Raw genomic sequence first — 18,936 nt, forward strand, 5'->3', positions numbered from 1 at the left:
CAGGAAGGAGGCTGGAACCGCTCGCATCACAAGCGTTCCCCCATCTGACCACAACCTCAGGAAGTCCTGTGCACTGTGGGATGGAAACGGACCCCATAACCAGCTGGGGCTCATGAATCACAGCTGCATTATGGGTTCCGTTACCATCCCACCCACAAAATCGAGGGCGGGGCTCAGGTGGGCGGGCCCGCTGGGCTGGAAAGACGGAAACAAAAAGGCCGAAAGCTGTTTACAGGTGACAGGTTAACACAATTAAGAGACGCAAGAAGAGTTTATTCTTGTTCAACGTGAACTGAGTTCATTGATTTGATAGCGAGAAATCCGCCTTATTTCCACTGATAAAGTCTGATCTAATCTCTTGTGGTTCAATCACTGCCCTCATCTTAATGCAGTTTCATTTTCAGAGGGAATTTGTTTCTATGTGAATCAGCAAACACACAGAGGTGAAGAGAGTCCTGGAAGCTTGTTTTCAAGTGCAAATGCTGCTTAATTTCATAAGAAAATCTACTTCTGGTTAAACAAATATGACTAAAGTAGTATCTAAAGTATTAGTTGCTTTCCAAAGCATTGTCATTTAAGAAACACTTATCTGGAGCTTTGTTCAGTGAATAAATGTAGAATTACAGCAGGAGTTTCTCTCATTAAAGAATAAACTTACTGATGCACACAGACCACACAGTAAAAATGTCATGCGATTCCAGTAATGTACATGCAATGTCTTACTCCTGTAAATGGTTCACATGAGGAGTATAGGCTGTAATCTTAAATTGTTCAAAGGAATTTTTATGTGAAATTGTAACTTTATGTCGACTCACTGACTCTCAGCTGTTCATACTACCGATTAAAAAGGCTGGGAAATGTAGTTTGCTCACAAATGAAAGCAGCACTTGAGAGACTTTCTTCCTTTTGTCTTTGAATCATTTGTTTATCGCTGCTCATCTGTTTTCACCAACTCCCACCTTTTTTTGTTTGGAAGCCTAAGATATCAAAGTTCACAGTTTTATAGTGGAAAATAAAAGGCCAACCCTTCCGATCATCCAGCTGTAAATCACAGATGTGAACGTCTTCTGGAAGTGAAACGGCTTCGTAGAGTGTGGAGGGTTTTTGTTCGGAGGAATCAGTGAAAACAGGTTAGGTCTTAAAATTTGAACTCAACACAAGACATTCAACATGATAAAATCTCCTTTTTTTTAATCTCGCTTTATCTACAGGAGTCATGTCTGGGACTTGCCTGTCTGAATTCTGAGAGAAAACAAAAGATTAAGACACTTTGAATCTCCATGCTTTGCGTGACCAGGAGCGGCGGGGACGTTTCAACCCGGCTGGTCCTCTCAGGATAAACGTTGAAGGCTTCATCATGTTTCAGTCATCACATCTTAAAGAAAGGAGTGGAGAGCTCTCGCATGCTGCCTGGCATCGAAAAAGCACTTCTGATATTGGTCATCTGTCCTGAAAAACCAGTTGTGAGTTATCTGTCGTGAGGCCGGACGACAAAGAAAGCAGGCGAAGGGGCACAGGAGGTCATGAGCCTGAAGAGGAAGGGTTAATAGAGCCATAAAAGGAAGGAGTCTGGGGGCGGTGAAGCACTTTTAAGGAAGAGATTCACATCGTAGGATACTTCCTGTTGAGCTGAAATTATAGTTCAAAATAAGATTTGAAGTTTTAATAACCTTAACAGGAAGAAATGTGGTTGAGGAAATACATACATTTAACAGAGCAAGCATCAGCATACTGAGGATTTGTTTGAATAAGAAAATACACAGGCAGAGTGAGTCATGTGAGGTCAAACTGGATTCTATGAAAACAAAGTGAGGACAAAGGTAAAGAGGGGTGAAAGCAGGCCACCGTTCAGGCACAAACAATCAAAATGGAGAAGTAGAGAAAGGAGCCGTGAAGGTAAAAGGGTGAGGGTAAAGTTTTGAGATACGGCATGAAAAGTGTCTCACCGGCGTCTCCGAGCAGCTCATCCTCCTCTCGGCCCTGTTCATTGTTCACCGACACTCTGACACTCCAAACTTCCTCTTTAAATACTCCTGAGATTCATTTCACTTTCACTTCTCCCAGCAGGACCAAACTCCTCCTTTCCATTCCTCTGTCCACTCCCTCCCCCGTGACACAGTGACAACCTCGCCTCTTCTTTTGGTTTCTCTACTTTCAAATCCGCTCTTGTTCAAGGACAGTGTGTTAAAATCAATTAGGTATACCTGTTGAATTCCCCACACTGAAAAAAACGTGAACCTTTATACAATTTGCCAAAAAAAAAAAATAAAAAAAAATGGCTGCTGTGGTTTCCTGTGTGAACATTATCTTCAGAAGTAAAACGCTTCATTTTGAAGGTTTTTCAATGGCAGACACTTGTTATCTGAAGTGATAAGAAACAAAGAGGTTTTTTTAATTTTTAAATCCTCAAGCTTCACAAATGAACCTCCTCTGAAGCCACAACTCATGTATAGTCACCAATTAACCTCAAATACGTGTTTTTTTGTAACATGCAAACTCACCCAGCATGACTCAAGACTTTTCTATTTACTAAATCTTATAGATAGATATAATATTTGTAATTGCTCTCTTGGCTTTTATGAAGGAGTGTTAAACTCCTCTGAGCTCAGGGACCAAATACTGACCTTGAGTGGGCTGGATGAGTAAAATCACATCATCACATCACAACAACTCTAAAAATGACATTATTTAGAAGTATAGGTTGTATGTGGCCCCCAAACAAACAAGTGTGTGTAACATTGCAAGAAATATTTAGCATTCAAAAATGCCCCCTAAAAAAAGCTCCACTTTGTTTTGCACCCTTTTTCCAGTAACTCCTCAAGCTGCATGATTTGCACGTTTATTATCATCGTGAAGAATGTAGTTAATCCATATGTTTGTCTTTATTCCACTTTATTACTGTAACACACTGAGAAAGTGGAGCACATCAGACCGGTTTTCAGATGACAGACAACACAGTTCCTGATATTACTGCTGATCTGCAAATTTGTGAATGGTTTACCTTCATGTCACAAACCATCCTGACCTTTCAACCTGCCGTCTGTCCACCGAGTCTGAACCAAACATGCAGACGCTGCTTTTAGTTGTTAGGCTCCAAATGTTTCAAACTGACCGTAAAAAACTACTGAAGCTTTTAAAATCAAGCTTTATTTTTTACCGATGCCTCGAGCAACTAAGGCAACTATTTACTTTATGTTGTACTGGATTTTTAATTCTTGTATTTCTAAAGCTGTGCTGCCTAATATATTTTTCTTTAATTGCTTCAATCCTGTAGATTCGACTGTGTGTATGCTTTTATTTATCCTTCTCACTGCAAACTGCACACGTTGGTCAATACAAAGCACTTTGAATTGCATTGTTGCTCAAATGTGCCATACGAATACATTTGCCTTGGTTTATCTTCCAGGACAAAGATTGGAATCTGATCTGGAGGCAACACATCAAAATAAAGTCCAATAAGCTTTAAGATGTGCATTAAAAAAAAAGTAGATATGCGCTAGTTTTTTCTTCACTAATAAATAGTTTATCATGTTCAGAATTAAACGTGAATGTGTTTCTTTGACTTAAAAGGCTTGACTTATTAAGAATAAACTAAAGATTTAACATTTATTTTCACAAATAAATCTACAGACAACTTTGATGTTTTGATTTCAACTAAAGAAAATAACTACCCCATTGGATTCTATTGTTTTTAAATGCACCTGTATATTTTTTTTCCCCTCATTGCATTTTGCACACATGTGAAGGACAAACACACGTTGCAGGGAATCATAAACTTTCCAACGGTCAAATCAGTCAAAAAGACTGATCATATTACAACTTTTGTCTCACCTATCGGCTGAGCTCACGCTCTTTGCTCTGTGTTAATTAGAACCACCTGCTGGTGGATGATGTGAGACAGGTGAGAGAAACAGAGTGTGACGGAATCCTCCCATCGGGCCCGCCCGGGTTTCATCCTGGAAAGTCCGGAGGATTCACAAGGAGTGTCTGATCCCGGGCCGGAGGACACCTGGGCCTCACTCCCACTTTCTGACCTTCAACCATCTCCATCAGTTCACTGATAAGCACAAGGCGAACTGGAGTCACACTTCCTGGAGGGCAAAACCAGTAGAACCGCAATGAATGAAGATAGTTTGGGGTCATCCTCAGTTTCTCTTTGAAATCTAAAAGCCTCACTTTACAGTTTGATCGAAACGGTGAATCGCTTGAATGTAAGTTTTCATTTACAGGCTGCTTGATTTGCTTTAATACATCAGCAAACTGCGTTAAATCACTGTGAACATTGATCTTTTCTTAAATCGAGAAACCATTTCAAAGCGTCAGCCAATGAAATCATAGATGTCTTGGAAAATTACCTCATCATTTATATACTTAAATAGACGTTCTTCTTTACGTTGATGGCAGTTGTGGAAGTTTTGGATTAATAAACTTCTCCTCTCAGGTTCTTACCAACATGCATCTAATCCATTCATCCAACAAAATATACCATTAATTCTGAATGACAGGTCAGAGGTGTTTGTTTCACTGGACTGACCGGAGATCATTTGGTTGTACGTGGCCCCTGAGCTGAGAGGAGTTTGACACCTCCATGATATTAGATTTGCACATAAGAGATTTTTTACAGTGTAGAAAAGTACATTAGTTGGTAACTGTCACTCATCCTGGCCAATGAGAGGTCTTATAAAATGGTTTTTCCTTTATTTTATTATAAATGTGTTTTAAGCTAATGTTTTGTAACATGTACATTTCTAATATCAGATTTATTAAACGTGTTCTTATACTGCATGGGGCCAATTCGGATAAGAGACAAAAAATGCTTTTCGGTGTGATAAGTTTCAGAAACCATTGTTAATGCAAGTAACTATTGAGGTCGACGTCATGATGGGGAATTAATGTTGTAATACCACAAGTTTCCACAATCTGCACGTTATCCCAGGGAAGTTTAACAGCTGCAGTGTTTTCACCTGGATCAACTGCTTGTAATCAGAGTATATTGTTGAGCTACAAATCTTCATGTTAAATTAGCAGCTCTACCTGATTTTTCCAGGTCGGTGCAATTTACAAGGATATTTTTTCAGGAATCCTGAAACGAGACGATTATCTGGATTGCGGATGTCCGTTTGAGTGACGCCACAAAACGAGAGAAAACTGGACGCTACAAAAATGGGGGGGGAAAAATCCAGCAACAACAAGCCAAATCCAGACACAAGCAGCTTGTGGAAAAACACATTTATTACTCAACAACAGCAGTACATTGGAGACATTTGAACACAAGATGAAAGGCATTGGATGTGTTGTTTGACTTGACCACTCATGCACTGATGGAGAAATGCTGAATCGCCGCCCTTCCTTCACTCTCACAGACACACATGGACACTCAAACACAGACGATGCGTACACGCCGGCAGGAAGACTGATGGATCCTCGGACGTCGATCCTCAGAGGCTGATTTGTATGAGGATTTATTTGTGCATGTGGAAGTTACAAGCAGTCTGGCGAGTGGTGTGTGTTTGCATATGTCTGTCGGAAGGATTCTCTTTCTTGAGCGTTGGCTTCTCTTCAAAAGAGTCGTTTCTCGTAACTGTGGGAAGAGGGGGAAAAGGAGAAAGATCACACCATCATCCAGTGATGCTCGCTGAGGTTTCCTGTGAAGACAGACGCAGTTAGAGGAAGTCTAACTGAGGCCTCCCGTCCTTGCTTGTGTGTGTGTGGTTGGATGTGAAACTAGGAATTTTTAAGACACTGAAATGTGAAACCAAAGTTAACTTGACTCAGATGAGTGGATCTGTTCTGAAGAGGCAGTAGTTTGTGTGGTTACCTGTGCAGGCTGTGGACGCCACCTTCCATTTGAGCCGATGCTGTTCTCTTCTCAAACTTCAGATCTCCACCGTACATCATGGCTCTGAGGAGGCAGTCATTATGTCATTTCAGAACATTTTTCTAATGCTCTACTAACTTGACAGGCATGATGAAGACATGTCGCTGTCAAGGCTCACAAGAAACCCGTCGGGCTGCTTGGATAGACTGATGTGGGGGAAACAATTATATCAAGAAGGGTTTTAAACTCACTTATTGAAAGTTCAGAAAAAATGGGGGTACGATGCATCTTGTAGCTCAGATTTTATTATGCAGTTTGTGTTTTCCCTCAAAACTGCATGAATCCACTTTCTATTTGTGTCTTAATTTCCATTTCATCTGGTTTTTAGTGTCTCGGTTTTCCTTTACCTCATTAATATTGTATATGCTTTACTTTTCGATTAAAAACAATCAGTTTCACCTTGATGTCATTTAATGTTTTATATTTAGTTGAAGTTGTTTGATATTTCTAAATTCTGCTTAGATTTAACAGATTTTATTTTACTTTTTTTTTAACTTATATTTTACATTTTCGCGTCCTTTTTTGTTCCATTCATGTAACTTCGTATTAATATTCTGCGAAGCACTTTGAAATCCTTTATATACCACGTTTAATTATTTTAGTTCAGTAAAAAAAAAAGATTCATCGATTGATTAGCCCATCAGCACAAGTTGCACAACTCGACATGAGCCACAGATCTTTTTGACTCAATTCTGCTTTAACTTTTTAAGAAACGGAGCTCAAAGCTGTCATGCTCGAATCCATCGAAAACAGTCAGCCCCAGATTAAAATACTTCATGGGAATTCTGGCACAAATCATTACCGTGTGCTTTTATAGTTATTTTGACAATTACAGGTTAGTTTAGATGCATTTCCTTTATTTTTTCCATAATAATCATAATATATTATTTTGTGAGCACTTCTGCACTTAGTTCACAAGCTGAATTCCACCAAATGAGTACTGCATGCTCAATAGTCTATTTCATTGTGTATGTTTCTAAAACAATCCTCAGGAGGTGAAACACGCTACTGATGACGGAGTGTTACTCTACCGGAGGAGGGTGAGGCTCTTGGCCCCGATGTCCTGACAGGAGTGCTGCGTCCCAGCCAGCAGGTACGGAATAAACTTGTGGATGGAGCCTTTGTCCTGCACTGCTCCGGAAACACCCTGAGCCACTTTGATCTTATCGCTCTCACTGCGAGGAGACGAGGAATCAAGGTTAGCACAGCACAAGGCAGTAACAAGTGATCCACTCTAAACCAACCAGCCTCAAATCTCTGATACCAGGGTGAGTTTGTAAAAATATCCATGATTCCAGTTTTAGAAGTTCTTTGGACATTTCACTGTATTTTGCGGCAGACGTCTTCAATAAAATTAGCTTGGTGTTGAGGTCGTAGTCATTTCCGGGGGATTTTTTTTTGCTTTTCAAGATTCTCATCACATACACTCTGCACCACGACAATCAATAACTTGAAAGTTTAAATTCAAAGATAATGGCACTATTTTACCAGTCCGGCCCCGTCAAGATGAAATTGGACTGCCTGTGGCTTCTGAACTGAAATGCATGACTTGGCCTTTTAATTTTTTTTCCACTTTGTGTACCAACAAGACTCACAATTCTCGTGGCATGGTGATGGAACTGCTGAGACTTTTGCATGTTCTTGCCTCTGTACCTGAAGTATCTGGTCTGGGAGCCCAGGTTTTTGTCCATGGCGTCCAGGGAGCCCATGCCGCGGTATTTCTTCAGCCTGATGCCGTCGGAGAAGAAATATTCACCGGGAGCTTCGCTGGTAGCAGCCAGCAGAGAGCCCATCATCACTGGACACACACAGAAGAGTCAAAGGAATAACGGCAGCAACCAACTGCTGAAAATATAATCCCGAGCGACTCCAGCAAATGAGACACGTCAGTTTGTAGTGGTGCTTTCAGATTAAATCCACGTTAAGGCAGGTTTATGTAAGCGAGCCAGCTCTGTGTACCTGTGGATGCTCCCAGCGCCAGGGCTTTGGAGATGTGGCCCACGGTCTGGATGCCGCCGTCGGCAATAACCGGAACCCCGAACCGTCTGGCGTACTCGGATACTTTATAGACGGCTGTGGCCTGGGGTCTGCCACATGCCAGCACTGACGGGGTGAAAGAGAGGAAGATGAGCGGTTAGACGTCGTGAGCACAGCCACATAATTGTAGTCCGGTCACGACTTCTAATGTTTTAGTTTTATTGTTTGTAACTAAACTTTGTCAAGAAATAAAACTCAGGGTCCTCAAGGCCCCAGAATCCAACATCCTTTCAAGCTTTACATGATTTAAATTGTCAGGTAGTGGCATTTTAAGGATTATGCAGTGGACAAGCTCGCAGGCTTGATATGCATCTCTTTCTGATTGTTAAAAAAGGAAAACGAAGAAGTAAAACTTGTCACATCAGCAAGGAATACCACACGGCTCTGAGCCTAAAACGACCTCGCACAGCGCATGCTGCCTCAGCTGGACTGGACACAACACATTTCAATCAAATCGTGAGACTTTGAGCATCAAACAGCAGACAGGAGTGAAGTGCCAACGCAGAAACCAGAGAAACCTCCCACTTCCTGGTTTTATCTGAAACACTGGTTTCTGCCAACATGAGACTGCTTGGTACTTACCACACTGATGATCCTAATTACACCTTTGCGTTTTTACATGGGGGGGGGGGGGGGTGGCTGTCTAGTCTGAGACGTACAAACAAGCAGAAACTTTGACGTTTCAATGGATCATGTTGCCATTTCTAAACCGTCTCACTGCAGGGCAGATAGACTTGTTTTCTGTAGGATCAAAACTCAAATAAATCTGTGCATAAACACTTAGGAAAGGAGAAGTCGCTATAAAATGATAACATTAATGCCCCAATTTTTTTCTCTAAACTTTCAGTCCTCTCTTGAAAAAAAAATCTGAATTTTCCCAAATCAAATTCCCACTATTTTGTTTATTCCTGTAAGAAATGTCAAATATTTGAAGACCAGGTTTCATCAGTTGTATTTGTTGAAGTGCCAGAATTGATCTCTGCCAAACTGATCAATGGATGATCTGACAAGGCAAAATGACAACATTGAACCCTCAGTTATATATGTATTTAAATACGTCTATATTTATCTTCGCTTTCACCAGTATTAAGGCTGGTATTACCGAAAGGTATTGCAGAAAGGTGAAATTGAAGAACGGGCCAATAACTCCGCCAGGACAACTTAAATGCTGTTCATCATCTGCAATAAAACCGCTGCTGAAGAACAGAATCAGAGGCAAACTCAAAGTGTGACAAGTCAGCGGCCCCTCAGAGAAATACGCTGCTTGAAAATCCCAACGTTACCACGTCAGAATTATACGAACCCATCTTCACCAGACCAGAGGTGGACCGAAGGCCACCGGTTGATTCTCACTGCTGAAGACTCACATAGCACTTTTTGGAAGGTACAGATTCTGGGTTCTCTACAAGTGCACGTGTAGTGACAATAGCAGCACCGGCTTCAACTAACCGCTAGAAATAATATTCAACCTCAAACAAGGCGGCTTGATTTTGGAAGTATTTTCCGCATACATATCACTGCAGCCAAAACAATCCCTTATACGAATATGAACAAAGAGGCAAGAAGCGGTGGCAGCAGCAACAACGAGGAACCGTTTGACTTTTCTCTCAGTCTCAAATAGTGGCTGAAGCACTGATCTATGCCACAACATTAACCAAATATGAAAACCACACATTGTCAGAGCAAAAACAAACCCGCTGGTCATAAAATATGCCAAACATTATGTGTTAGGCCAACAGTCAAGGTTTTTGCCGTTTTGGTCCAAATAATGAAAGAAGCTGCGAAAACGAAACAATGAAGCATGACAATGTTGATTCTTCCATTTCATTTCCAGCCATGCCACAAAAGCAAAGGTCTGTTCCAAAATGCAAAAGGTAAAAGACGAAAAGAGGCGTCATATTGAAACAGCTGTGTTGTAAAAGAGACAGAAATGATTAGTAATCATTTGAGTCCAGAGACAAAACCTCCCAGCTGTGATAAGGTGGCTGGCAAACAGCCAAACAAAACTGCAACTAGCTGAACAGAGCCACCTTGTGGCTGCTGCTCTCTTAGCAATGACTTTGGGGGGGGCGGCACTATGAACAAATAGATTACTGATCAGTGGTTCAAAACAACATCCAAAGACATGATTACAACATCAGTGAACCGGGTGGAGGGGGGGGGGGGGCAACGATCACGCTGGATGATTGACAAGATTAGTGTGGGCACGTGAACAGGCAAAAACCCCAAAACCCCAGAGGCCAGCTCTCAAACGTCACTACGTCTCCTATACCGACAGATGCAAAGCTGTTATACAGTCAGTGCAGCACTCAGTGAGGGGGGGAAGGTGACAGGCACTGTGACTACGGAGCCAATGGGAGCCCAGCACAAGCCAGCGAGGAGGGAACTTACTGCAGTATCCCGTAACAGTGGTTGGGGTTTTGGGGCTGTGGAGCTTTATAGCTGGTGGGACACTGAGGGGCGCTGGACATACACAGACACACTCACACAAACAACACCGGGGAGGGGGGGGAGAGGCAGTAAGGAGAGTTTCAGAGGGGGAAAAAAAAGATAAGAGACAAAAGATGGAGGCAGAGGACAAGGGAAGACAAACGGATGAAAAAGACAAGACAAAAATGAAGAAAAAAAAAAGCAAAATAAATTAAGGACAGGAATTGCTGATAGTTTAAGGAGAACTGTGGTAATGATGGAGACTCAGAGACAGACGGACATCTTCACTACGCCACAACAATTCAGCTCCTAACAGGACTGTTTCCTGCAGCCAACACTGCTCTTCACAAGCCAAACAACGCGGTGACTGAACAACGTCAAGAGAACGACAACACGGTTTGTTCTCAAGGATGGTCACACTGTCAGATGAGAGCTCTTCAGTCCTGAGAGAAACAACACTGAGCCTCAAAACACACACTGAACTAACCCACATCCAAAAGAGAGCAGACATCCTGGATCACAACTGTATAACATCAGCAACCTAAAGAGTCCCAACAAGAATGGAAACGGTAAATGAAGTCATGACTGCAGAAGTTGGATCTTTCACTAACGAGGTACAGAGAGAAAACAAGCACTGAGCTTGTAAACCATGTAAAAACGGCTTCAGTCGCCTCAGACGCTCGCCTGATTGGCTCAGAGCAGCTTTCCGGTTGAAGCAGGCAGTGAGGTGGGTGGCGTTTGTCGAGTCGTGCCGTCAGTCGCTCACCTTCCTGTGTGATGCAGATGGAGCCGCTGCCCATTCCCACTCTCAGTCCATCCACTCCTGCGTCAATCAAGTTCTTGGCCTGAGCTGCAGTCACCACTGCCACAGACAGGAGGAGACAAATACGCCATGAGAGCCAGTTGAGGCAATGTTACAGGAAACTGGATCACCAAGTCACAGCAGTGATGTCAAAGGACATTTATTCCGATTAGAGTAATGATGTAGAGTGCGTCTCTTCTGGAGTTCAATATTTTCACGAAGCGGGAAAACCGGAGTTCAAAGATGCATAAAAGATGACAAATCTTACCATTGCCTCCAATAACCTGCAGGGAAGGGTACTTCTCTTTAATGTATTTAATCATGCTGATCTGGTAGATCGAGTTGCCCTGAGAAGAGTCCTGAAAGTACAAGAACGCCACCAGTCGAGAGATTAATTCATTCCACAAGGAAAAAAAAAAAAAGAATCATCACTCATCAACACGCTCAATGGCGGCAAGTTGTGTTTATGCAGTCCTGGACAAAACTTGGAATATAGGTTTATAACAAGTTCACGGTTGTAAAAGCTGCTCACCAGCACGACCACATCCACCCCGCTCTGCACCAGCAGGTCCAGCCGGTACTTGTCGTCATTGTGCGTGCCGATGGCGGCGCCGCACAGCAGCTGTTTGCGGGAATCTTTGGAGGCCAGAGGGAAGTCTCTGTTCTTCTTCAAATCTGTGCGAGCGATGATGGACACCAGAGAGCCTTCTTCGTTCACTATTGGTAATTTACCTGCAGGCAGAACCAGAGAGAATCAGGACGGACTTGCTGTATAGAACCCTAACAAAATGTTTTAAAAATGAAATCGACTGTAAGCAATGCCTCTCACCTTTCTTACTCCTCTGGAGTATTTCATTTGCTTCTTTTAGTGTGACTCCAGCAGGAGCGACCACCAGATCCTCTCGCTTTGTCATCACCTTTAGCAATGAAATCATTTTTCTAAACACATGTTCAGCGCCAGTGTTTTCCATTAGGAAGACTTAAAAACATCATTCATTTATTCTGTGCAGTAACAATCTCTGGTACAATACCAATCACTACCAACATTATCATGCCTGAAGAAAATAAAATATTGTCCGTCATTATCTTGTTACCGTTATTGTTTTTTAATATTTATGATTATTATTTGTATTATTTTGCTACTCATCGTCCACTTACTGCTACGACGATGCTTCTCCATTGTCAAACAAATCAAGGACTCTTATAATGTAGTTTTTGTCACTTATGTTGCAAGCCAAATTGTTTTTCAGTAGAACAGTTCACATAAAACTGTTAGTCATTTTCTATTATAAAACAAACATGCCAGGGAAACTCTAAATCTGTAGTTCAATCATTTATCTCAAAGGCAGAAGCAAGACAATAATAAAAGAATCAAAGAATCAAAGATTTTCACCCACCTCACTCAGTAGCAGATTATGTTCCTCCTCCTTGAGGAAATCAATGTCTCGAGAAGAGATGATGCCAACCAGTTTCCCCCCCATTTTTCCGTTGTCTGTGATGGGGATGCCACAGAAACCGTGACGCGCTTTGGCCTGGAAGACGTCCCGTACTCGCTCGTTGGGGCTCATCACCACAGGGTCTGTGATGAAGCCCTGCTCGTAGCGCTGGGGGGGGGGGGGGGGGGGGGGGGGGAGAAGACCGACAAGTGATGGGAATTAAAAGACGTCACAACTACTCTTTACTCAAGTGGCATAAGGGGTGAAGAGAAAGTGCGTTTCTATTGGATCAGACTGTAAACACACAGAATGTAAAAATGGGAATAAAAACATGCTGAAAAGAAAAGAACTTTATACACACACACATACAGTAAAACCTCTGATATAGGGATGCCATATAATGCAAGGGCAAGTGTCCCCTGAAGACAGGTGTCCTCTCTTTGGAGGGACGGGTCACAAGGACAAATTGTAGGACCAGTTGCTATTGAACGAACCAAACATCAAATATGTTATGATTATTTAAAAGCAAATACCTGAACCAAGACAAAGATATATATATATATATATACAATATATGTACATATATGCACATCTATACAAGATGTATACAAAATAATTATTAAGTAAGATTTAATTTACTTCCGAGACCAGATACAGTCCAGTTTCATCTTGTGTGGACCAGACTGGTAAAATATTGTTATAATAACCTATAAATTTACACTTCAAAGTTTTTCTTTGTTGTGGTCACAGTGTATGTAATGAAATTGTGTATATTTTCACAACAAACGATTAGTACTGGAAATGATTACAATCTCAACATAATGTCAATTTTAATGAAACATTTTGGTGCAAAATACAATGAAACGTCAAAAGGAAACTTGTATAAATCCTCTATAACCTCCTTGCTTGGTGGGACCAGAAGTGGAGATATGTTTGTGATCGTTACGTTATGGAACGCACATAGAAGTGAACCAGGAGTGTAGTATGGATGCAATCGTGTAGCACCCTCGGCCTGAATATTCTAATAATCGGGTCCAGCCCAAGTATTTTGGCCATTTCAGTGTCAGCTCAGCTTAAAAGTTGCCAGGAAAACCTGTCCATTGTCGTCAATCGGCAGGTTGCTGCCAATTACAGTGTTTTAACAGTTAAATATATTTACATCGAAAGTGACATGTTCCCCCAGTAAAGGGTGTCACTCTTAACGGGGCCACTCCTCAGAGGTTCTTCTCTGTATGCGTGTGTGTTTATATTATATATATATATATATATACATATACATGCATTATTCCTGTCATTCATCGCTACCTTGACTTTGCGGACTTCGTTGGCCTGGAACTCCGGCGTACAATTGTGGTGGATGAAGCCGATGCCTCCTGTTAACTGGAAGGACACAAGAGATCAGTGTTAGTGCAGGAGCGTCACATGAAAAGGGAACAATGACAAGAAAAACAAAAAAACGTCCAATGATCCAAGACGCCTTCTGTTTGTGTGTCATACTCACTGCCATGGCAATGGCCATGTTGGCCTCGGTGACCGTGTCCATAGGAGAGGAGACAAACGGTGTTTTCATGGTGATTTGTTTGGATAGAGCTGATGTCAGATCCTTGGAAAGAGAGATGCATTGAAAAACTTTATTATTACACGACATATTTTGATATCAAGCTACCTCAGTTAAGGAAGCTGCAACATTTTAAGAACACATTCATTTCAGGAGCCTTTAAGCTTTATTTTGCAAGCTTTCAAATTGCCCTCAGACATGAATGCACAATGTGTGGTTGTGTGCCTCTCTCTGTTTGCAGTGTTGTTTATTTTGTGTTTTCAAGGCAAGGAAGAAACTTTTGTTTCGTATTAAAGAACTCGGAACAATAACTCATGAACCAGGCTGTCCGGTAACCTGTGCCAGCCTGTATACTGAAACTAGTAAGACTAGTAAAACACGGCTGGTGTAGATAGTTTTGTAGGAAGGTAGCTCTGAAATAAACTGCTTTTTTTTTTTTTTTTTTTGCAAAAAGACGAGTGTAAATCCAGGTTTAGTTTGTCTTAACTGTGATTCTGGAAACCCTAATGCACAGAATGTATTCAATGTCTAATTATTAAACCTCCGATGAACTTGATTTTCGGCATGATAGATCTGAGAGATTTGATAATATATAATGTGAGACGAGCACCGACGGTGGCAACTCTCTGCAAAAGCAAAACATTTGTAATTCAAAATGACAAATACAGTCGATGCCATGGTTCTATGCGAGTATAATTCAGACGATACTTGAATGGCTGATAATCCCTCTCACCTCATGTGCTCTCACCCCGGACATCATCATGCTGCAATCAGATTATTCCAATTCCACAACATCAGCTTTAATCCGATTTGATGCATTAGTTAATATTAGTGCATTTCAACTCACCACTTGTTCAGATGTGAAGTTAATGTAGCCGGGGAGAACTAGGAAGTCACTGAAAGAGACAAAGGAAAAGCGATTAAACAAACAGGAGGTTTTACACCATGTCTGCATGTAGTGTCACAACCTCCATGGCCCCAAGGATCCCAACTGTATACACTGGATTTAATATTTATCGAATGATACACAAGACTGCAGTTTGTTCAGTTCAAGTCTGAAGAGTAAGCATATCCGTGTTAATATTTACCGGATGAATAGTGTTGAAACTAAATGTGAAGTGAGAGGATCTACGCTGAATTCTTTCTGTGTACTGCTCAGAAGGCTTCACGTTTCAAAAGAACACGCAGCCTCTGTAGAAAACAGCGAGACCTCATGAGATCAAATAGCGGCAGAGGAAGACGACATGTTTACACGTGTGCTTTAAATGACACTGCAGAGTGTACGCCATTACTGCTACTCCCAGGCTCATATAGATCTGTGATGTAACAGGTCACATTCTACCTTGTTACATGTATTAAAAGAATAGTTGTGCGGGGTTATTTGGACCAAACATGTCATTAGAATACAACTTATTGGCACCATTTTAGTAGTAGTAAAAACTTCTGCACAAAAGTTGTACATTACAATTTGAATTACAATTTGATACAACCAAATGCCGTCAGATCAGCTCTGAACAAGAGCCAGCTACACCTGCACAATGTGAAGGATTTCTTTTCATTTATAGTCTAACATTTATACTTTTTAAATCGTATTTGCTGGACTTCTTCCTCTTGCTTACGAGAATCAATGACTTAAGTTGTAAAATGATTGAAGGGTCGTCTGGCTTTAGTGTCCAACTACAGTCGGTCATTTTCTATCTGGGAAGAGCAGAATGAACCAACTGAACTTTAGCATACAGAAAACAACCCAGCAGATGCTCCTAAATTTAGCCCCCTCACACACAGTCCAACATAACAAGGTAGACTGCGTAATCCAGGACCTAAATTTAGGAGGGGGGGCTGCATGTGGAGTCCCCAAGTCTTCACTGAGATTAGATCAGCATTTTATTTTTCTCTTGATATGTATCAATGACCATCTCTGACACACAAACGTTTACAGATCCTGAAAAAAATAGATGCTGAAAACCTGACAAGACCATTATTGCCAAAACCAGTCCATGTAAACAAGGGAGTCTATTTTTAAATTATATTCCCTTTACCTATCCTGTGTTGATACTGTGGAAGAGAGAGAGAGAGAGAGAGAGAGAGAGAGAGAGAGAGAGAGAGAGAGAGAGAGAGAGAGAGAGAGAGAGAGAGAGAGAGAGAGAGAGAGAGAGAGAGAGAGAGAGAGAGAGAGAGAGAGAGAGAGAGAGAGAGAGAGAGAGAGAGAGAGAGAGAGAGAGAGAGAGAGAGAGAGAGAGAGAGAGAGAGAGAGAGAGAGAGAGAGAGAGAGAGAGAGAGAGAGAGAGAGAGAGAGAGAGAGAGAGAGAGAGAGAGAGAGAGAGAGAGAGAGAGAGAGAGAGAGAGAGAGAGAGAGAGAGAGAGAGAGAGAGAGAGAGAATCTATCCAACCAATGACAGAACAGGGATTTAACCATATAGGTTAAGGTTTCCGGTATTCTGAAGTATATTAGAACAGCTAAAAAGTGTTCAAAATATGTAAAGAAGGGGGAAAAAGCAGTTTAGCGTGTTAATGCCACATGGCTGTAAAGTAGCTTTATGTTTCATTAACAATACTGTTGATAAATGCTGCTAAGTGCATTGTGGGTAATATAGTCCTGACCTGGGCACTAAATGTGCAATAAGTGTACAGTATCAGTTTTGTTGAAGACAAATCCGAATAACTAATCGTTTGGGGAATTTTGTTGTCGCTAATGGACGCTTTACTAGCAACACTGCCCCGTAGTAAGTTGTGGTTTTAATAGTTAACAGGGTAAGAGTTAGCATGCAGAGGCCGCTCAGAGTTGGACTGGTGGTGTTACGGGTGAAAAGGTGTCCGCGTTATTACTTGTACGTGAGTCCGTCTCCTCCGTTGAACAGCTGCTGTCCCGTCAGCCCGTCTTCAGGGACGTAGCCGGTCTGCCCGCTGATCAGGTAGTCCGCCATGACTTCCAGTCCTCCGTGAAAACCACCGGGTCGACCGCAACACACTCGCACGCACACACTGGCCCGGGACCGTACACCGAGAACTTTCTGTCCTTGCGCTTTAGAGTTGCTCCACCGGTCAGGTAACAGTCTTACCGCCTCGCGCCCCCCCCCGAGCGACGTCCTGTTTACCGGGTGTCCGTTAACTGGCGCAAACCGAGGAGGTACGGTTCGTGTGTGTGGGTATAATGTGTGTTTTATCAGGCCTCACACACACCGCACGAGCCCACTGCTGATGTTGCGGGTCTCACTCTAACCGCAGCAGACACGTGCATCGTTTACCTTTGACAGCGCTTCCTACAGTAGCGTCATTTCCGGCAGGAAGGACCCGCCCCCCCGCGCTTTACTCCGCTGTGGTGGGAACTTACATTATGGTACAGAGGCACAGATTTTTTTTCTTTCTAAATCTGAAGGAGCTCAGTTGACGTGGAATATGAATTTATACTCAGAATACTAGAATGAGCCGCACTGTACACAACCCTAATCATCTCATACATTACACTTGCTCTATTTTGCCACTTTCACATGAATACGTATTTGTATGGCATAAATGTTAAAGCAGGGGACGTATTTCATATCTATAATTTTTTTTTATATTTTACTGTATTCGGGCAATTTACATTTTAATATAAAAGTCAGAACTATAAATATTTTATGGGCTTACTGGTAAATACCAAGTTTGACTGGTCTACATGTAAATCCAAATAAATCACATTTAACAATATACAAATTATGCTGAGACGTTAAAGACTAACCAAAAACATAATAAAATGTCATTGATATTTCATTTGTTCGTTTAAGTTATTTTTCATGGCGGCTATAACTGCAACTCTGAGCTCAACATTATCTCCATTTGAGGCTAAAAATACACATCTCCAAAAGATGTATTGTAGAACACATGAAATTGGTGTATTTGATTTCTTGAAGTAAAAAACATCATCATAAAAGCTCAAATAAGTATCTCTAAACTACCCTGCAGACCCACTGAGGAGTTTTGTAGCGAGAGTAACCGGAAGACCATGCCTGTCCTGCTGTGGAATAAACACATGAGGGCGCTATGCCCCTCATCACACTTACCATGAATATGAAACCTTATCACACACAAGGTCAAAAAGGAGCAGTGGGGCAGTTAATACCCTCCTGGCAAACTTTCACCCTTCACTATATAAGGCCACAGCAGACTCACCACCCGGGCTGTCACGGAGCAGGGTGCTGATCTGAGAATGTCACAGGGCGGCCTGAGTTTCCCCAACATGTGTCGACACTACAGTGACTAATGTGGAACATGTTTCATATTTGAACATTCACAGCATCACGCTTTGTAGGAAATGATTAGATTAATCATCCATTCTGTAGATTTACACTAATGTGAAGGTACATTGGCGAATTGGGAGATCTGAAGCAGATAAATGAAGCTCATGAGGCATATCTGTCTTTTTGAGAGCAGGTTGAGGCTCAGTTATAGGAGAGGGCCATGCTCCGATCACCAGGGTGGATAACCAGCCAGGCCCACCACTGTACTAATAATACAGTTAATCGACATTACATTTGGACAAAAGCCACCACAGACCTGGATCAGCTTCCGTTTTTACTCCCCAAGTTCCCCGGCTTATTTTTCTTAGGAAATACGAAATTTACAAGGTTTCCCTGATTGAAATTGAGCTGTTGTATGATGTAAAGTGACGTTTAAGACTCGCGTCCCCACACTTCAATAGCGAGGACAAGAATTGCCTGCAGGCAGGCGACTTCATTAAATTGAAAGTGTGATGATTCACACAAATAAAAATAAATATAGCCTAATTTCACACATGATTATGATGAAACTGAAAACA

At 41.8% G+C, this 18,936-nt stretch overlaps 1 protein-coding gene across 2 annotated transcripts; it reads right to left on the reverse strand.

Annotated features, from left to right (window-relative positions):
• Positions 1 to 5,212: 5,212 nt before the first annotated feature.
• impdh2 (IMP (inosine 5'-monophosphate) dehydrogenase 2) lies at positions 5,213 to 17,392 on the reverse strand. Of its 2 annotated transcripts, XM_080495977.1 has the most exons (15): positions 16,968 to 17,392; positions 14,989 to 15,037; positions 14,085 to 14,186; positions 13,889 to 13,963; positions 12,545 to 12,751; positions 11,977 to 12,064; positions 11,680 to 11,879; positions 11,416 to 11,506; positions 11,112 to 11,207; positions 10,307 to 10,378; positions 7,838 to 7,981; positions 7,532 to 7,676; positions 6,910 to 7,053; positions 5,819 to 5,902; positions 5,213 to 5,581 (listed from the first exon to the last, which is right to left on the reverse strand). In XM_080495977.1, exons 1-15 carry the CDS (start codon positions 17,063 to 17,065, stop codon positions 5,560 to 5,562), a joined length of 1,617 nt encoding a protein of 538 aa, XP_080352103.1. In that variant the 5' UTR covers positions 17,066 to 17,392; the 3' UTR covers positions 5,213 to 5,559. The 2 variants fall into 2 exon arrangements, with proteins under 2 accessions (XP_080352103.1, XP_080352104.1); XM_080495978.1 differs by lacking the exon at positions 10,307 to 10,378.
• Positions 17,393 to 18,936: the final 1,544 nt, after the last annotated feature.

This window comes from Blennius ocellaris, assembly GCF_963422515.1.
Source record: "Blennius ocellaris genome assembly, chromosome: 5".
In the NCBI taxonomy this organism is placed as follows: Eukaryota; Metazoa; Chordata; class Actinopteri; order Blenniiformes; family Blenniidae; genus Blennius; species Blennius ocellaris.